Here is a 20,999-nt window from a genome sequence, read left to right as displayed (position 1 = left end):
TTACTTATGTGCTTTTGTAATATCTTTTGTGTAGTCAGGCAAAGAATACTCTTTGTCAGGAAGGAAAAAGTAAAAATAAATTCCAAAAATTACAGACAAATTAGGATACCTGTTTCCTTTGGTGGTGCAGATTCCTCCACTTTGGGTTCTGAAAAGTTGATAAGGATTTCGTTAGCTTCGGTATTACAAAACCATCATATTTCCTACCCACTTTGTCCAATTCAGAGTCACGGGGGAGCCAAAGCCTATCCCTATAAGCAAAAGGCACAGTGCATACAAGGATACACTCTGGACGGGACCCAGTCCATCACCAGGAAACCCACTCATATACAGAGAGACCGTACAAACTCCACACAGAATTGAACCTGAGCCCCAGCACTGTGAGACAGCAATGCAAACCACTGTGCCACCATGCAGCCCATTGAAAGACACACAGTATATCAGATGGAAAAATAATTCAACCATATCGTAGACAGTCAAATAATTATCTTTAGCGTGATTATTTTCATTAGAATTGGTATACGGTATTCTGTGGTTTTCAGTTTTATTATTTATTTCCCCTGTAGCTCTAAGGTCGGTGTTTACAACATATGTTCAACTGTCAAAAAATTACATAGTTCAGTTCAAGACCAGAGTGAGCCAGAGCCCAACCTGGCAGACAATGGACACATGGTAAGATACACCCTGGACTTTCAGGATGCCAGTCCATTGGCATCAGACAACCTTGCACAATGTAGGAATGACACTAGACCTGTACTGCTTGTCTTTGGGCTCGGGAAGGGAACTGCACACATAGGGTGCCTAAGGCCGGAATCAAACTAAAGAACCAGAGCTGTGAGGAGGCAGTACTAATGGCCAACACACCATGATGCCCACTATCACATCGGTAAAACTCAAATGACCTTTTTGGTCATTTGGATGGTGAAATAGTGACATTTAGACAGTGATTTTTTTTGTTTTGTTTTTAATTAAACCAGGACAAAATGAAATTCAGTGAAATAGTGAATAGAGAAAATAAATTAAACTATTTGATAATAATAATGATTTGAGTGCATTCTGATTTTAAAAGGGTACAGTATGTGTTTTTGCTTCACAGCTTCATCTCTTGATTTGTTTTCTTTAGGTAATGTTTGAAAATTGAAGGGCACAGAAGCATCAGTTTTAAGGCTAGAAACCTCAAAGAAAACATTTAATGTAAAAAGCACTGGCGGAAATTTCAAGAACTGTTCTCTGTAGTTCCTTTTATAAAGTTCAAATAAAGAGGATAAAAAGGTGTGATATTAAATTCCTAGAATGTCATGAATCTGCTTTATTCCAAACCCTTTCTATAATCAGCTGGAGACTGATTAGTATTAATTTAATTATATTTCTTGAAATCTCATTTATTTTCAAAGGATGAGTATATGGTACTTTATTACTTTAAAACACAAAAGATGTATTACAATTCATTGAATGTCTATGTCTCATAATTAAACTGAGTGCCACATTTGCGAAAGTAATAACAGTTCACCATGAAGATCAAATCACTAAAACACACAGAGAAGTCAAACTCATATAAAAAAATTATTGAAGCAACGAAGTCAATGGTTGATTTTGCATGGATAGTTTACTTGTTCTGGGGCTTGAATGCTTTCTTTTATGGGGCTCTGTAGGAATATGAAATATATATTAAAACTATTGATTGGTAGGAACTGCAATCTCCGAATTATATGTAAATCCTAACATTACCTCTGTGTGATTAATTATATCTTTAGCAGATGAAAGTATTGCAAGAGAGCATTTTCATATTTTCCAACATGTAAATTTTATCACTTTATTGCTTAACCCTCTAGCTTAAGCCACTTTCCAAAAACATAATCTACATTATTAAATCAACATGCAACATTCTTAATCTTTTCTTATTCATAGCAGATTGCACAGAAAAGAGAAAAAAACTAATTAAAAAGCAGCAGAAGTCATCACAATGCTTTTCAATTTATCCCGGTTAAAATCAACTGCAACATTCAGAAGAAGAACAGGCCATAAAAAGAGTGTTTTGATTTCGCCTTATCTCATTTCAACTACTGTGAATCCTCTGGGTACTCAAACATACTCGAGATATAACGCTAGACTTTTTTACCCAATTTAGAAGAAATTTTGAAGAAAACTGACAAATAAGAAGAATGTTAAATGTCAATAAATAATGAAAAACAATTTAAAGATTTAACTTTTTTTGTTAAGCTAAATAGTTTGAAGTGTAATACTGATAAGAAAGATTAATCCCTCCATATCACAGCAGCCATGTCACCCTGCAACTCACAACTGGCAGCCCACTGAAGCTCAGCAGGTGTGAGCCTGGTCAGTACCTGGATGGGAGACCTCCTGGGAAAAACTAAGGTTGCTGCTGGAAGAGGTGTTAGTGTGGACAGCAGGGGGCGCTCACCCTGCGGTCCATGTGGGTCCTAATGCCCCAGTATAGTGATGGGGACACTATACTGTAAACAGGCGCTGTCCTTCGGCTGAGATGTAAAAGCGAGGTCCTGACTCTCTGTGGTCATTAAAAATCCCAGGGTGTTTCTCGAAAAGAGTAGGGGTGTAACCCCGGCGTCCTGGCCAAATTTCCCATTGGCCCTCCTAATAATCCCCCTCTATGAATTGGCTTCATTACTCTGCTCTCCTCCCCACTGATAGCTGGTGTGTGGGGACCGTTCTGGTGCACTATGGCTGCTGTCACATCAGGCGGGTGGAAGCTGCACACTGGTGGTGGTGGAGGGGAGTCCCCATTACCTGTAAAGCGCTTTGAGTGGAGTGTTAAGAAAAGCGCTATATAAGTGTAAGCAATTATTATTATTATTGCTGTGATATTTACCACCAGGCGCTTTTAGTGTTTTGTGTTTACTTGCCTGGTTGAGGTAATGATAGCCTTGGCCATAATGTTTTTGTGGGAAATCCTTCATCAAAGGAGCAGGACTCAGTCTTGCGTGGATTCAGTTGTTTTATTGAGCTCAATAATGACATCAACGCGTATTCGGTCTGCCCCGCAGGACAGACAATCCTGCAAGGGTTTCCCAGCTCTTATATACAGTCAGGAGAAAGTTTGTTTCACAATCTGAGTGCTTGTCCTGTTCTTTGATATGTAATTACTTCTTGTCCTGTTCTTTGATCTGCAGTAGGTTCTTTCTTTTGATATGCAGCAGACATTGGTCTGCTGTGTCCTGTTTGTGGGTGTCGTTCCTGTCTTTTTTCTCATTATGTAGTGTTAAGCCACTGGGGCTGCTAAAGCAAGTCAACTTTATGGCATCTTACTGTAAATTTTATTTGAGGCTAAATTAACAGACCCCATCAACAGCTCTCACAATGTGCTTAAGTGGTGATACTTTGATGCTGGATAAGTGAAATATATACTGTACATGTCCCACTTCAATGTAACGACAAAAAACTTCCCTCACATGCAAGAAATTAATGAGGGAGGCAACTGCAACACTAATGGTGGGATAGAGGAAGGAAAAGATATGTAGATATGTACACGGTAGGTTATTTATAAATTAAAGAGCAGAAGAGTGAGATTAAAATTGACCTCTCCAAATGGAGAATGTGCACTGCGGCCCAGAGATCAATCAGACATCTGGTGACATCTGGTGCGCTTGAAAAGCCCAAGTTGAATCTTGTTTGAGGTATGAAAATATTGAGAGCCAAAAGCGCACCGGTTGGACACCAAGTGATGAGAGGGTGAGAGAGTTGGGAACCCATAGCCATATCAGCTACTGCCACAACTGGCAGGGGTACAGGAATGTGGAGTCTGGGCCCAGTCCAGATGGATGCTGTGCGCTCACTACCTTGGGGGCAGAGTAGGCGAGATGGGGCTTCTATGGAGCAAAAAGGAGGTTTGGGAGGGGTAGGGATGAAACAACAAAGATAAGCTGGGGCCTTTGGGTGCAGAGGGTTGGATGCTCGACCTGAAATGGAGAAAGGGAGCAAGCAGGGACTGTGTAAAAGTGAGGTGGTGGTTTGAAGGGAAGAAATGGCCAAGGTTGTATAGGAGTTCATGAGGATGAATGATGACATCAGGAAAATTAGAAGGTAAAGGGAGCCAGTAGAATTCTGAAGAGAAAGTGAGGCTGAAAAATTGCTTGTTCAAGAAGAGGCAAGAAAGGATCCTCTCCTCCCACCTTGGACTGGAATAGGTGATAGTTGGATTGCCAAACTAGAAACTAGAAAGACCAGGGAGCATGACGAGTTGGTTGACTCCTTATATATCATTCAGGATTTAGTTGGGATTTGAGTTCATCTTCTCAGTCTCCTTTACTCTGAACTGAAATATTTATTTCATTTAACATCTCCATAACATGAAAATCTCCTTAGATCCAGAACCATTCTTGTTGATCTTCTGTAAACTGTTTCTTTAATATATATATATATATTTGTGGATTGGTGACCAAATTGGAATGACATGTTTTAAGTGAGGTCTTACCAGCACATTCTCCTGATTTAAATTATACACATTCTGCCATAGACCTCAGCTGTCTGCTTGCTTTTGTTTATTTCTTCAAAGCATCATCTTGATGAGAATTTAAGAAAATCTACACAAATGTGAAAATCCCTTATTCAGTAAAGCTTTCTATAATTTGAGAATATCTTTACACTGGCCTCATGCATAGCTCCTACTGTACCTCCTCTACTCTATAGTTTTGGTGTTACTAAAACTTTATTTGTTAATTGCATGCTCAATCCATATTTTCTGCAAGTCCCTTAACACTTCATATGCGTTTGCCAGTCACTCTATATTTGTGTCACCTCCAAATGAAACTGGCTCACTGAGTATTTCAGAGAATCTAAATCAATGATATACTGTAGATCAGGGTGTGCAATGGGCATAAACTGGAACCCAGTGGTATAGCACAGTTTATATCTGCTCAATTCTCTAAAGATAATGCAGTTTCCTGTTTAGAGACCCGTTCTCATTCTACATGTAATCATTTCCTTGGAATCCTGCATCTTTTCCTTTGAAAATCCAAATTCTAAGAGGGAATTATCCATATCCATATGGAAATCTTATTATATCTCATTATTTTCTAAAGTGCCATCACTTTTCCTCATTCTTAGTACAAAATATATCCCTTAAAAAAGTTAACCACCCTTTCTAAATCCTCGTTTGCTGTCTCTTAAAGCCCCATGCAATATTCTTCTCTTATGCTTGTATTTTTTTATACAATTTATTTTTAACACAAAAAAAAACTTTTGTAGAGCATCCACAGTAACCTTGGTTACATGATTTAAGTACCCTCCCAGCTTAGAAAGACTCTTTTGGTAAGACAGAATTTAATAATGGCTTGCTAAAAATATTTTCTTCAGGCCATGCTAATATTGAAAGCTTTTCTGGAATCTGTCCAAGAATTAAGAATCAGAAGAGTGGTAGGAGTGAAAAAATGATACTTTTTAACCCAGCAAGAAGTCACTTTTTTAAACGTGTCTTTGCTAACATTGAAGAAGATGTTCATCCTGTGCAGCCCAGACTTGCCTGATTTCTTCAACGTTGGCAAGGGTAGTTTTCATCCCAGCCAAAATAATTTCACTGTAAAAATACTTAGGTTAGCAGTTTCCTTTTTTTCTTTAACACATAGAAGATTAGCTTCAAAAGTAGCTGTTTTTCAAAAGCAGCTTTTAGTGTTGCAACGTTTTTTCAGACACAACTTCAGTACTTATTAGAGTAGTTTGCAGCGTCAGCTAACCACATTTTTTAAAAAGTTCCTTCCACAACACTGGATATCACCATCAGCTTCTGCCCTAATCACAATGTAAAGCATATTTATGCTGGTTGATCTCTTGGTTTTAACTCTCCTGGCAAACATAATTTAAAGCATATCAAGGGGGTTAATGTCAAGGACAGTGAGAGACCAGAGAACCGTTTTTTAAACCTTATGATATTCTTTCTGATTTAATTATTACAGGGTTAGTCTGCCTATTTGTTTCCAGAGGAACACATAGAGGTTTATTCCTGCTGAAAAGAGAAGAAAAGAAACACAACGTTTCGGCTGTGGAGGCGTCTTCGTGAAGGCTCCCCACGAAAGCTCCTGAAGAAGCTTCCAGGTTGGCTATAAGTGAGGTGTAAGTCAGGCTTAGGTTGGATAAAAGTGAAAGACAGTATGAGCTACCAGTTCCTTAAATGAAATATGTAAAATATGAAGATTATGTACTGTATGCAGAACTATGTTTTACAAGGAAATATATTGCACAAAGGATACATCAAACAAATCACATTTACATAATGCAGTGCAGACCAAAACCAATAGACAAAGAAAAAGAAAGAAGAAGAAGGAAGAAAGAGGAAATAATTGCTATACTGAACAGTAGCTATACTGGCTTATTTTCAAAAGTCATTTTTGACTGAAAGGGTAAATCATACAAACAGTTTGAAAGCTGAAATAAATATTTTGTATTACAAGATTTATAATTTGGCAATTGTGGAATTTGCTTCAGTGTTTTAAATTTAAAAAATAAAGTACTAATAACCCTGCTTTTGCAAATACAAAATGGGATATATATATTTTTTAATCCTTAAGGATCCAACACTGCAGTTCAGAACCCTCTGGGCAATGTGCAGCAGAAATTACTCTCCACATTAACAGATCAGGTGAAATACTGAGAAATTGCTAAATCAATTGGGGTTCAAACTTTAAGCTGGTAATGTTGGTGACCCAGGTCTGCCTAACAAACTGCCTTTCTATTAGAACATAAGAAGATGGCATTTGCATTTAATTGAAAAGTATACACTCTTTGACCCTGTTTAACACCAATAAATGTAATTTTCAGAACATCTGAATCTATTGTCAGAATAAGAGTAATGGATTGATTTGCTACTCCCAGAGCATAAAAGGTTTACAGTACTTATGCTGTGTCTTCTCTATGTCTCTATGTCTCTCTATCTATACGTCTTATACTGTAGCATTAAGGGTGTAGTTTTCAATTCAATTCAAAATACTTTACTCATCCCCAGTGGGGCAATTAAAACTTGTTTACTTGTGAAGAACAAATATGTGAATGTGGTGGCAAAAGCCAGCAGCCATATCACCCTGCAACTCACAACTGGCAACCCACTGAAGCTCAGCAGGTGTGAGCCTGGTCTGTACTTGGATGGGAGACCTCCTGGGAAAAACTAAGGTTGCTGCTGGAAGAGGTGTTAGTGGGGCCAGCAGGGGGCGCTCAACCCGCGGTCCATGTGGGTCCTAATGCTCCAGTATAGTGACTGGGACACTATACTGTAAACAGGCGCCGTCCTTCGGATTAGACGTAAAACTGAGGTCCTGACTCTCTGCGGTCATTACAAATCCCAGGGCGTTTCTCGAAAAGAGTAGGGGTGTAACCCCGGCGTCCTGGCCAAATTTCCCATTGGCCCTTACCAATCATGGCCTCCTAATAATCCCCCTCTATGGATTGGCTTCATTACTCTGCTCTTCTTCCCACTGATAGCTGGTGTGTGGTGAGCGTTCTGGCGCACTATGGCTGCCGTCACATCATCCAGGTGGATGCTGCACATTGGTGGTGGAGAGTCCACATTGCCTGTAAAGCGCTTTGAGTGGAGTGTCCAGAAAAGCACTATATAAGTGTAAGCAATTATTAATTATTATTATTAAAAGAAACATCAAGAAAAAAATATAATATCTCAAGAACACACTTAAATAGAAATAAGTATGGCAAAGTATCCTTGTTCAAAAATGTTAAAGTTAACTAGCCTTTTGAAGCCTGAACGTATGGAATTAAATCTCAGACATAAGTAATCCACACTATGCAATGTGTTAGTAAACTCTTACAATGTGGCAATTGTAAGAATATTAACAAAGAATGTGCCTTGACTATCTGAAAGGAATGCTAATACTTTGAACATCCATCCATTATCAGAAAGCCACTTATGCTGCTAAGGGTCATGGCAACCTAGAGTCTATTCTGGAAGCACAGAGCACGAGGTGCAACTGAGAGCACATGACAGCTCTCGCCCTGCATGGGCACAATGGGCATTGCCCAGTGAAGGGTTTAAAATAGTCGATCAGACATACTCAGCAGGCATTTGTGGATGGGAGCAAACTAGACCAAACTAGAAAGTCCATGGGCAGGGAGGACTCCACACAGATGGCACCCCAACCCAGAACTGAACCCCGGGCCAAGAACTCTGATCCAATGTCTGTTCCACTGTGACAGCATGCTGTAAATATCCTACATATTAAACAGCCTTGATGACTGAGAAATAAGGATAGTTTTTTCTTATACAGAAATAGGCCGTCTGTTTACAAGAAAAGGCTCCTTTTTCACAAATTCTGACCTACTGTAAATGCTGCCTTATTTCCAAAAGCTACTTTGTGAACATTTTTTTTTAATTTGTCAAAATGCTGAATTGCTTATCGCGTGCTTGGGTACTGTTAACAAAATAGCTCAGCACAGACATTTCCAAAAGTATGCTGACATCTACAATTAAAGTATTTGTTGGAAGAATGCTTCTCCAGTATAGTAGATATTTTTATGTGTAATGGAATTTAAGAAAAACTATATTAATTAGTACAGATTTAACATGTTATTTTCTTGATCCAAAGCACTTTTTCACATACTGTAGGGTTCTGCATACATCAGCAAATAGAAACTTAATGACAAATGGCAGTGAGGTGCCTGTGTCCAGCAGCTCTCAGAAATCTAAGACCCTGGGAGAGTCTGTTCATTAATAAATATGATTCATTCAGAAATCTATAGGAACAAAGTGATACCCCTGAGGAAAGACAACTTTTATAGACATGAACCTGAAACCTAATATATTATTATAACAAGTTCACATATACAGTATACTAAAGAATAACATGGTTGATATTTTGCCATGCCTTGGTTTACATCTCTTTACAACCAAATTAATTCATACCTGCTTTCCTTAAGTGTTTCGTGGATGTTTTTGTTGCTTCAGCTGTTTTTTTCTCTTCCCTGCTTGGCTTCTTTTTAGGTTCGTCTTCTGATGAGAAAGACAATCAGAGTTGAATATGCTTACACAAACTATTTCATTAAAATATGCCAGGCAATAGATTGAATCTTTTATAACTGGATTGTTAGCTTGCAGGAAAATCCTTTGGACTGAATGCCCATTGTCAATGACAAATACATCAGCATGCACACTATCGAGAGAAACTGTAACACTATTTGATTTTATACCCAGAAGATTCATAAGATATTCTCGCATTAAAAAATATATATATATATATACTGTATATATATTTTCACTCCTTTTCTTTCAAAACTATTAGTTAGTCTAGAGAAGTTGTTTCTTTAAGAAGCCTTTGAAGAAACGAATGTGGGTTTTGCTACAAAACTGCCTGTTCAAGCATACAGAAGGGGTGGAAGCTGAGTTAGAGGAGGTTAGTATTCCTACAGTAGGAATATTAATGAAAGGAAATGGAGACCAACAGAAGGCTTGATTGGGTGGAAAGTGTTTTTATTCATACATACAGTATCTCTATCCTTTCAACCATGAATGTACCACAATGCCCCAAATAATATTTAACCATGAAAGTTCAATGACCTCTACTGTACAATATTTAAGGTGAATTTTGCATTGGTGTGTTGAGCAGTAATTGTTATTTCAAATTGGTAGATATAAAGGGGGTGAAATTTATTATACTGTACATTTATTTCAAAACTTTAATATTAGTGAATTGTACAGATAAATACAAAAAAAAGACCATGCATGCTTTTCTATGAGCTTAGTGAGCTATTTTGTTTCATACATATACGGAAGGTTATAAAGTTTACTGCACGAATCTCTGCTTTCACATTTTGACTTTAACAAATATGGAGGATGGTCACAGGATTCTAAGGTTGTCTACAGAGGAATGAGCAAAGACTACTGGACTGTTAAATGTCAGGGTTACATGTTAGGTCTTCTTCCAGGGCTGTTCTTCCCTAGCAGATAATCTGCAGTTGTAAATTTTCCTCTTGTCACAGCTGATCAAGCTCTGCTGCCTGATGTCTTTATTGTTGCACCCCTCATAACCATCCAGGCAAAAATAGGGAAAACATTTCTTGTTAGACATGGGAAGTATACTTATGATAGTAGTAGTTTTTTTGCACAATCTGACATTTCATACACTTTCATATGCATTCATACACTTTCATACACTTTCATACACTTCAATATGCATTATTTTTATTTTATTTTTTTATTTTATTTTTATTAAAATGACCATTGATACAGAAATCAAAGGGCTGTGAAGATTAAATATTTCTCCAAGCCTATTGTTTCTCATTTCACCTCTTTCCATCTGTGTTCTCAAAGATGGTTTTCCTAACTCCCACATCAGAAAGACTACATCAGCTAGGATCACACCTTTCCCCTTCAATCAATGACAGACTCATTTTCTTCTAAATTCTCTCTATTCATTGTTGGTTTCATTTCACCCTTCTCTTCACCTATCCTGACTTCACACTACCTGATTGGCCACTCTGTCTGTTCCCCTGCTCCCGCCTCCTGCTCCTCCTCTCCCCCAGCTTGTGTTCTCCCGCTACATTACCTTTGCTTACTGCCCTGTCTTTCTCACACCTGTAGAAGGCTCCACGGCTGAAATGTGGTGTTTTCTTTCTTTTCTTTTCAGCAGGAATAAACCTATTACTTGTTCCATTAATACAGAAATACTATCTGAGGGAATATGTACTGTAGCACTACACATGAGGGAAGTTAGTAATCATGTCATACCAGGCTGTTGACATACTGTATGAGGTTACAAACAGGCTTCACCACCATCTCAAATTGCCCTGTTTATACAGTATACTGTACGTATACTGTACATGTAAGCAGTTATAAAGGCAGGTTCGCCCCTTTACAGTAAAAAAAGGGGACAGTCTGAAATGATGTTCTGGTATGTTCTATTAGAAATGGTCAAACACTGGCGTTGTACAGTATAACCTGCGCTGATGGAAAACCAGATAAATACTGAAACTAAAAACTAAGCCTTAATCTTCTAAGGCAGTCCTCAAGACAAACGTTGAGCAACATATTGTATATCTGGGCATTTATTTCTGAAAGTGTCGCTTACAAGCAGTAACAATGACACATGATTAGTGCATGTTCAAACAAATTAAATTGAACAAATCAAAAAACATGCTTTGAAGCTAACCATGATACAGATCAATAAGTGTAGCATCCCATGCCTTGAGTATCTTTAGTGCAGTTGTATTTGCTGTGTTTCCCTGACATGTGTTCAGATATGGATGGATATCTGATGAGTATTTTATTGGTGACATCTCTCTTTAGAGGCATTGAGCCTGATTTACCCCATGGGCCTGCCAGAAGTATACACTAAAAGTGAATTAAGTTTTTATTTTAAATATCAAACATGTTCCCCGTTTCAACAATAACGCTGTACTCATTTCACAATTTTGAATCTTAGCTTCTTGATTCCCAGCACTCAATTGGTGGCATGGAGCCGCAGCAGTAAGATAAGATAAGATCACTTTATTAGCCATATACAATTTCTTGTATGAGGAATTTGTCTTTTCACAAACTCCAACTCGCTCTCCATGAGACACAGAGACAGGGAGAGAGCCTGGGATCAGAGCGCAGGGTCAGCCATTTATACAGCACCCTTGGAGCAGCTGGGGTTAAGGGCTTTGCTCAGGGGCCCAACGGAGTAGGATTCCTCTGCCGGCCACAGGATTTGAACTGGCAACCTTCCAGCCACAGGTGCAGATCCTGAGCCACAGAGCCGCCACTCCGCCCGAAAGCTGGGTGTCAGGAGTGGGATACCATTGCTGCCTCATGGTGCCGGGGCTGGGGTTCAGTTCCAAACTTGGGGTGCTATCTATGTGGAGATTTTGTGTTCTCCCCTTGTTCATGTGGGCATTCTCTGGTTGCAGCAGTTTACTCCCTTAGTGTAAAAGCCAACTGGTAGGTTCACTGGCTTCTGGGGAAACTGGTCCTGGTGTGAGTGTATGTGTGTGTTTGTGTGTGTGCACTGTGCTGGGCTGGTGTCCCATCCAGGGGATACAGTCCCCTGCCTTGTGCCCCTCGCTGGTCAGGAGAGGCTCTGGCTCCTCACTGACCAAGCGTTGTAAGAAGATGGTTAAATAGATTCTCATCATATACTGTACATTTGCACTCAAGGTTACAGTTTCTTTTAAGCCTTTTGACTGAGGCTAATGAAAGTGGTACAAATAAATAAGAGGGGAAAGGGAATGTTGTCCTCCAGGTTGTGAGCATTGGGGCAAATATGGGCTTTTAAAATCTTTAACTCTTTATCACATATTTAATAAAATCTTAATATGATATGCTGTTAGGAACCATGATGCTTCTATTAATACAGTGCTTAAGGTAAATTGAATTTAAAGGTTCTGTGTTAATGTCAGGGAAACAAAATGCAAAAAGAAAAAAAAAACAATATATACAGTACCACTTCTGTCAGCTATGATAGAATATTAACAGATAATATATTTAAGTTCTTGAATGCAAAATTAGTTACAGTCATATTACCGTATAGTTTACATAATCACATACTTTTTTCTTCCTTGGACTTGGCAACAGGCTTTTTCTCTGCAAAAAAAGAAGAAAAGAAAGTGGAAACAATGCTTTCAGCAGACAGGCAATGAAAGGATATTTAATGCTGATGTCTTTCAAGGGGTGTGTGTCATATCACTAATGGTTCTAATGGTATCAGCTTCTGAAACAAGAGGCCCTTCTAACAGTGTAGACAACAAGCCATATCAGGACTGTAAAACACTCCTGAAGCAGAAAGGGCTCACTTCTCATTAAAACCCTTGAACCAAGCGTTCCTGAAGAGTTTCAACACCTAGATCATTTGTACTATAGGGAAGAAAAACAGATATGTTATATACTGTACAGCCTTCTTTATGATATTTTACGATGTCACTTATTATGTTATTTTCAAACATTAAAACAATCACATATCACCATAGAATATTTCTCTAATGTGGATTGATAATATTTACAGAATAACAGATATGTCTGAAGAAGAAATGAGCTAGACAGTGGTAATACAGTACCTTTGTCACTTCAATGGATACCAGTAACTGGCTTGAATTTAATCACAAGACTATAAAGGAAAATATTTATGATGTGAAATAATCTAATATGAAGAATTGATAATGTTGACAGCCTTTACATCATAGCGATACTGGTATAGCTTTTTCTTATAGTTTACAAATAATGGATAGGATTCAGCTTCACTGTGGTAAATCCTAATTATTAATTTAAAACCAGATGTGTAGTGTTTCTAGTGATCAATCATTTTTTTATTATTTTTCAGTAGTACTGTGTTTTACCCCCAGTATAAAAAACAATACTGCTATTGCTACTAGTCTATTGCTTGCCTTAAAGAAATGACTATTTATACAGTAGGTGTTTTAGCAACGAACTGTCCTCAGAAAAGAAAATGGCCACAGGTTTCTGTAATTTACATGGTCGTATTAAAACTAAAATGTCCTGTATTTAGTAAGAGTACTTTTTTCTGCTATTAACGATGTACAGTACATTAGAATTTTATTCTAATTACAATTTCAGTTGAAAGACTTATTTCAATGACTAAAATATATTACAGATGTGGCACCTGTGACACAATGTGTTGTGTTATGTGATTCACTGGCCAAAGATGATCATTTAATCTGTTTAGCACTTTTGAATCCACATAATATGGAATATTAATTTTGATTTTGTAACTAATGGGAAATTTTGGTAGCTGACAATTAAATTAACAAAATCATATCGCCTCTGAACATCATAAACAATATTAATTTAGGAATATAAATATATTGTATACAGTATATGGCTGGCAGTGGTAACTAAAAACAGTACACAACAGTATTCCACCTTCTTCATAAACATTTTCTGCATCAAAGTCTTTAACTCAGGCACTATTTTGGAAAAGTTTTGACATGCTCTTTCTGACAATATTTAGTTTATATACTTTATAAAAAGCTAAAAGGTTTTAACCTTTTCTATGAATACTTGCTGTTGTTATTGTTGTAAAAAAAGTTGTAGTACCTTTCGAGATTCACTTAATAGGGAATATTCATGTGAAATCATGTAACTAAAGAAATTTTGCTAGCTGAAAATAAAAATAATTTCTGAATGTCATTAACAATATCAATTTTTGGATCTACTGGACGTTACAGCCTTAAGAGGCCTGACCTAAGCCAAAATATTGCCTGGCTTTAATATAAACTCAATTATGTCACTGAATCTTGCATTTACATAACGTGCACAAACATTATGTTATCTTAAAAAAACTTAAAAACTTGAAACCAATGTATATTCATAAAATAGTATTAAATTTATTTCTAAGAGAAAATTTTAAAACATGAATGATATCCTACAATATGGTTTACTGTAGCACCTCTTCTGAGAAAGTAATTACCTTTCACGGTAAATAGGTGCCACAGCACATAAACATTTCCTTCTATAGTTTTTAACTGTTTTTCCACATGACGTTAGAAACAGATCAGCTTTTTTTCTGCTGGAGTTAGAAAGAGCTTGTTAATTTCATGACACATACTCATCTAAAAACAGAAGCCATCAGTCATGTGATGAAAGGAATAAACAGAAGTTCTCCTCTTTTAGGTCATGGCCATTTTAAACCCGTGATTTTTACAAACATTTTTTTTCACACACTTTCAAATGATGATACCTGACAAAGCAGGGACACCTGTAGAAAAGCAACTTTGCAACAGGACCATGTTCTATAAATACAGTGTCTCTGAACAAATGTTACATGAAATGTATTTTCAGAATCTGAAAGGCCTGTTTAATTGATCACAATACAATTGTTCCATAACTTTATAAAATAGTGATGTAATTGTAACCTACCACACCAAGTATCTGCTGGACTGGAGCTCTCTAATTCTGCGATCTAAGATCTGCACTGGCAATCACTGTAGCAGGTTTGACAGGAAAAAGAGCCAAAATGGTGAACACAATGCCTGGGTTATAAATTATCAGCTACTGGGGCAGACAGATGCTGACTGTTACAATCTACTCGTTTTGGATATTTCTTAATTAAATGGATTACATGGTATTTCTTAACTGGAGTTTGGGAGAGATAATAACAAGTCAATCTTACACAACTGTAACTAATCACCATTATTTCAAAATTAGAAAGACAATGCCATAGCAAGATAGCTCTGTCACCTCACAAACCCTGCCTTACAGAGTCACATACTGTACATTCATTGTACACTGTACAAATGATGCACTGATTTAAATCTACAATGCACGTATCACTTGTCAGATGTTGAAGAAAAACAAGTAACTTATTTGAAAAAGAAGAAAAAGTAAAAATCTCTGTTTGAAAGATGAGCAAAGCTAACATTTGTATTCGTACCATCAAGATGTCAGTTTTCATGTGTGCTTATTATGCATTACATGCTAAATTATTCTGTTATTTGTATTTTATAATCTCCACAATATGCATTTGCTTTATTCAGTACACTTCACTCTGAAATTCATAACTTTCCACCCACCGTTATTACTGCTTTTTACAGTGTACAGAAAAGACCAAATTGCTTGGAAGTATACTGATCTCACTGACAATTGTAACTTCATACAGTAGGAGGGTGAGAATACATTGGCTCATTCAAGCCTACTCAACCGTAGTTTTCCTACAACTTTAGAATCATGGTCACAGCTAATGAACTGATGAAGACAATATCTGGACTACAGAGGTCATTTGAATTAGTATTTAATCTTTAAAAAAAAACAACAACAGTATAATAGTTTAAAATATACAGGAAACATATTTTATTTCTAGTACTCAGGAAGATAGAATATTTATGGAAAGATGCACTTTGAAATAGTTTAAAATAATTGTAAGATATCATAGACAAATGACTATGTTCAAAAAAGAGATGCTGAAATGAAAATATTCCAGAAATAGATCATAGAGGATATTTCTGTCTCTTAGTATCTGTACAGTTCTGTCATTTTTAAAGACAGATGGTTTTACTGATAAAGCTAAAGAAAACAAAAATAACAGTAATACTACATTTATGATTATATTCTGAAACCAGTTTGGAGAATCTACTATTATTTTTCCAGCCCTGAAAGATTTAAATATGTTCTACAGTTAACATTTAGATATGAGATCATTAAATGAACATTCTGAATAAGACTAGATGTACAGTAGTATGACAAAAAAAATAGTCAGAAAATGAATTAAAAAAACTTGACATTACAATTTTCATCCACACAGATCATGATGGCTTTTTTCTGTCATATAATTTTACCTAAGTATTTTGCTGCCTCAGAACAACAGCACTGGAAGGCTGGAGTTTCAGTTTTGTTTTTTGACAACCACAGTGATTGTTCTCTAAAATGCTGGTCATTACAATGTAACACACAATACAAGCTTCTTTCACAAAGAGGATACAGTTTAAATAAGGTATCTATTCTACAATAATTGCCTCTAAACTTACATAAAGACTTTTATGTAAATCTTCACAATGTGCAACATTTTACTCATGCAGGCACTTTGTTGTCCATATATATGTAGAATTAAATTATATATTACAATAATTTATAATACAAATTATTAAAGTTGGCCCAGTGATTAGCATTGCTGTCTTGCAGCGATGGGGCCCTGGGTTCAATTCCTGTGGTGCTGTCTGTGTGGAGTTTATACAGTATGTTCTTGGGGTCTTCACGTGGGTTTCCAGACATAATGATAGGTTAATTGGGTTAATTGGGTCAAATTGGTCCTGGTGTGAGTTTGTGTGTGTCAGAGTCTGTGCGCAGCCCTGGGTGCATCCTGCCTTTTTTTGCCAGTTGTTTGCTGGGATTGGATAAAGCAGGCTAGAAAAATGGATGGAGGACTATTATAATGAAATATTTGTTTATACATGTACTGTATAAACGAAAGTGTAAAAATTCATACTGTATGTATGTTGGACGAAGTCCGTTTCTAATTGCAAGGTTCAAATTCAATAAGAAAGAAGCGGAAAGGTTCTGTGGGGTCGGATGTACAGTAGTTGAAAAGCTGTCAAACCAGCTAAAGCTGCCAACTCCCCTGTGGTGCTGCTTCATATGCTACTTGTCACACTCCCTTATCTAAGTACCAGCGATTTCTGTGTCAAAGCAAAACATGACGCATTGGGCTACATTCCCTCCCAGCATTCGCAGAAATTAATTTGGCTTCTCATTAGAAAAGCATTGATGTCTGTGCTCTGTCGCCAAACTCTGTGCCAGAGAAAGTGTTGGTACTGTAAGTATTACATGCAAGCTGCTGATCCTTACCAAGATCTGAAAACAAAAACTGCAATTCATTACCATGCCTAACTGTAAATACATAGGTGGTATAAATCTCATATTGCATTGTGTTTCCCCTCTTTTATTGTTTTTTTTCTGCTTATTATATGGATATTTGTCAGATATCAGTGACCCTGGTATGATTTTAGCCGTTTGAATGTTCCAAAAAAGTGTTTTAAGGAAAGATTGATGGTATCATCCATCATCAACAAGCTTGAGCTGTGATTCCTGTATAAACTATGAAAAATAAATAACATTGTCATGTAATCAAGGCCAAAAGCACATTCCCATGTTTAAAATAAAGATGAATGCAGCCCTACAACATTTAAACACTGTGAGAACATTGAGAGGTAAGAACATTATTGTAATAACAAAACACTGGTCAACCTAATGGATTATTATAATCAGTCACTTTTCACATCTGTTGTGTAACTGCAGTTGCTCTTAAAAAAATTAGGGCATACTGAAAGCCTTCCTTGAACTTAGTCAGATCAGTGCCACATTCACTGTGCTTAGTTTTATCCTGGAGTGCTTATGCATATGTTTTACATACTTCTAAAGATATTTTCTATCTGAGTCCAAAAGTGGCATATAACCCTTTGTCTTGCAATCAGGGATGTAGTTTGTTTCTGAGGTGCTTTTAGCTTTCTGGGAGTGTATGTGGTCAAGGTACTGTACTCTTGTGGAGGTACCCCACCTTTTGAGGTGCCTTCCTAAGCTGTCTCACTCTATGCTAAACACATGTTCACAGTCAAATTTACTGAGGAGCCAAACGCAATGTACAGTATGCTAGTTTTGTGCCTGCATGCTTTCTGAGGAGCAGCTAATGATGTAGTCAATATTTGAACACTAAAGTTCTTATTTTAGATAGCAGTGGGTTTTTGAGTGCCATGTCATGAGTCTTGAGGACTCAAGCTGATGCAGGCGGACTGCCACCCTGCTGGGGTGTGGCTGACTGGACAGGCTGGACTGGGGGACCGGGTGCAGTGATGCTGACGAGAATTAAGGCTGACAGGACAGGAGGGACAGGAGAGCCCACTGTGATGACACCGACTGGACTGGAATGTAGTTAAATTCAATGCTGCTACAGTAGCAAGGAGTATCTGGAGGCTGAAAGGAGAGAGATGAGAAGGAGAATCGGGATCTTGTAACGACGTGTTCCTGAAGCAGGCGGGGAATTGTGCGACCCCAGGTAGCTCAATGTCAGAGCGCTGGCTCTGTGGAGTGGAGTTTCTGGCTTAAATGTGGTGATCAGCTGGAGGGCTGATGAGATGATTGGCTCCCTGACTGAAAGACAGAGGGACACACAGACAGGCGGCCTGATCTGCTCCTCACAGGCTGGGCTGCAATGAGAGCAGTGGTTACCCGTGGCAACGGCAGGCAGCGAGCCACTCCCAGCCTGAGTTTGATAATATCATTATAGAATAAACTTTGTGACATTACCATATAATGTACATTGTTAATATAAATATGATATATACAGTATATATATATATGTCTATACTTAATTAACTTACATAATTTTCCTGACTGAAGTTCACAAGTTTACATAAGTGTGTGTTGTGAAATATACTCATACTGTAACTACCTTGAAACCTTAACTTTGAATGTGGTTCAATAACCAGTAATGTTGTCTCAACACCCAGTAGAGTAATAGTTTTTACTGTTTAAAATTCAAATGAACATGTTTCACAAAGAAGGCAAAACCTATACAAGGGCAAAAGAAACTTTGAGCGTCCCTAAAATACATCAGGGTCAAACATTAGGGAGTAAACAAGAACACAGACAGTATAGCCTGATGTGAATAACTGAGTAAATATCCACAAATATATGGAAACATAGTCTAGAAGCCCAGTCATAAATTGGACTACTGCCAGATTCATGCAGAATGTTTTTTAAGAAAAGGGGCATTGCTTCTATTGTTCCTGTAGAGGACATATGTCAAAAACAAAGAAGATAAATAAATGTGGATTGACAGTGCATTCTTTGGAAAAATACATTCATCTGGTAACTGAGAAACTGAATCTATCCAAAGCAAAGATCAAAGGTCATATACTGTAGGCACCAAAACATAAGGTCTGCAATGAAATTCGCAACATGCATGACATCAAATATGATGACATTTTTTATCATGGGCTAATCCTGCATTAACCCATCAAGGATTAACTATTACTAACTGAAACAATACTAGCATATTTAACATAGTAGTACATTAGTAGCTTCACACTTCAAAGAAATCTCTTCAAAGAAAAATGTATAAAGAAATTGATTTCATCATATGATAGGACTGTGGAAGAAAACACTAAGAAATGAAGTGTTTGTTTTTCAGTTCATGACATCCACGGTTGTGAGGGAGCTCTTGTTTAAAATTACTCATGATGTAGGTCTTACTTTGTTATACAATTTTATTTTTATTTAATTAATAGAATGTGATGTTGACCCTGCATTCACTGCATATTCCTTGTGTTGCCATTGTAACCTTGAAGAGTAAGTACCTGTTTCTTACCGCAATTAAGTGGTACTGTAGATATGCATCAAGGGCTTTTTCCTGTGAATAGTATGCCATTTACAGTCTTTTTTGCATGACTTTTAGGAAATTATTTTAAATAAAATAAAAAATTAAGTTGGATAAAGGGAAAAAACATGGAATTCACTTGCACATAACAACAATCACATTTTTTCTTCAAAATAGCACAATAGATAAGGAATAAGTTCAGAAGAAAATGTTCAGTTGATGCAATTAGGGATTGATTGTCCCTAACGCTCTTTGTATCATTTTATATAACGGTCTATATTATCTGAGACTTCCTGAGCCCTGTTGCTTAGTTACAAATGATTTAATTAATTTTGAAAACACAACAAAAGAAGGTACATCTCCTATAATGATAAGTTTTACAAAAGAGGTGAATCCGTAAATACATTTTCTAACTAAAACCTGTTATATAATTCCACAGCTTCTGAATTAATTGCTGCATAGTTCTGGCTCAAATACCTTGTTAATTGAAGAAATGAACTGGGGTCATGGTTTTATGTGTCTTTGTCATCATCAACATTCTTTAAATTACTTTGGTTATTTATTTTCTTCAAGTAACAGATCACTGTGATAAAATGGAACAGTTTAATCCAGCAATCAATGGGATTAGTAGGTAGAATAAACATTTTACAACAAGCATGGGCAACAATGGTCCTTAAGTGGCAGGTACTGTACTTACAGGATTTAGAGGCATCTTTCAATTAGGACCTAATCAAGACCAGAGAAACAGGTCATTTAAATTGTATCCACATATTTGGTTCAATTTAATCATATAGTCTGAGATAGAACTAAAACCAGAAACAATAAATGGCCTGCTCTTATTTTACAATGATTGAAGCTCCGTTCAGGAGTCATCATTGTGAGGAACAGAGTCTGGCTTTCTGGGAAGCCTTAACTGTGATTATCTGTGTCTTACCCTGTGCCTCACAGAAAGGATTGCTAGCATACCCTCATATTGCTGTGATTGAGTCAGTCAAGGTCTATAAAATTAGACTTACATTTCATGACTTGTGGTTAAATGACATGTGGTTATCAGAAGGCATCTTTGAGTGGTCCTAAGTTACAATATGCCTTCATTTTGAAGAAACTGAAACTCCTCTGAAAATGAATCCGGTACTTGAATTGTGCTCTACTGGACCATAAAGATAGCAGGCTTTCCCACACAAGGTGGAAGGTCTACGGAAAAGAATGCTTCCTGCCCCCCTTTTTTCC

General features: G+C 37.2%; 1 protein-coding gene across 50 annotated transcripts in view; it reads right to left on the bottom strand.

The window, feature by feature from the left end:
* The window catches only part of trdn (triadin), a 123,463-nt gene that overhangs the window by 53,677 nt on the left and 48,787 nt on the right, over window positions 1–20,999 (bottom strand). For 47 of the 50 annotated variants that reach the window (XR_015935545.1, XR_015935547.1, XR_015935548.1 and 44 more), the window contains 3 exons: window positions 12,497–12,532; window positions 8,879–8,965; window positions 110–148 (listed from right to left, as the gene is read on the bottom strand). Coding sequence is in view for 45 of the 50 variants with exons in the window: in XM_088626950.1 (XP_088483076.1) it covers window positions 110–148; window positions 8,879–8,965; window positions 12,497–12,532 (162 nt within the window). In the remaining 5 variants the exon portion in view is untranslated. The remainder of the gene's footprint in view (window positions 1–109; window positions 149–8,878; window positions 8,966–12,496; window positions 12,533–20,999) is intronic. The other 3 variants (XM_088626952.1, XM_088626994.1, XM_088626996.1) reach the window with 1 other exon arrangement.

The sequence above is a fragment of the Lepisosteus platostomus genome, chromosome 3 (assembly GCF_059453375.1).
Source record: "Lepisosteus platostomus isolate fLepPlt1 chromosome 3, fLepPlt1.hap1, whole genome shotgun sequence".
Classification (NCBI taxonomy): domain Eukaryota; kingdom Metazoa; phylum Chordata; class Actinopteri; order Semionotiformes; family Lepisosteidae; genus Lepisosteus; species Lepisosteus platostomus.
Note: the sequence above shows the minus strand (reverse complement) of the source record. Positions and strands in the feature narration are given on the sequence as shown.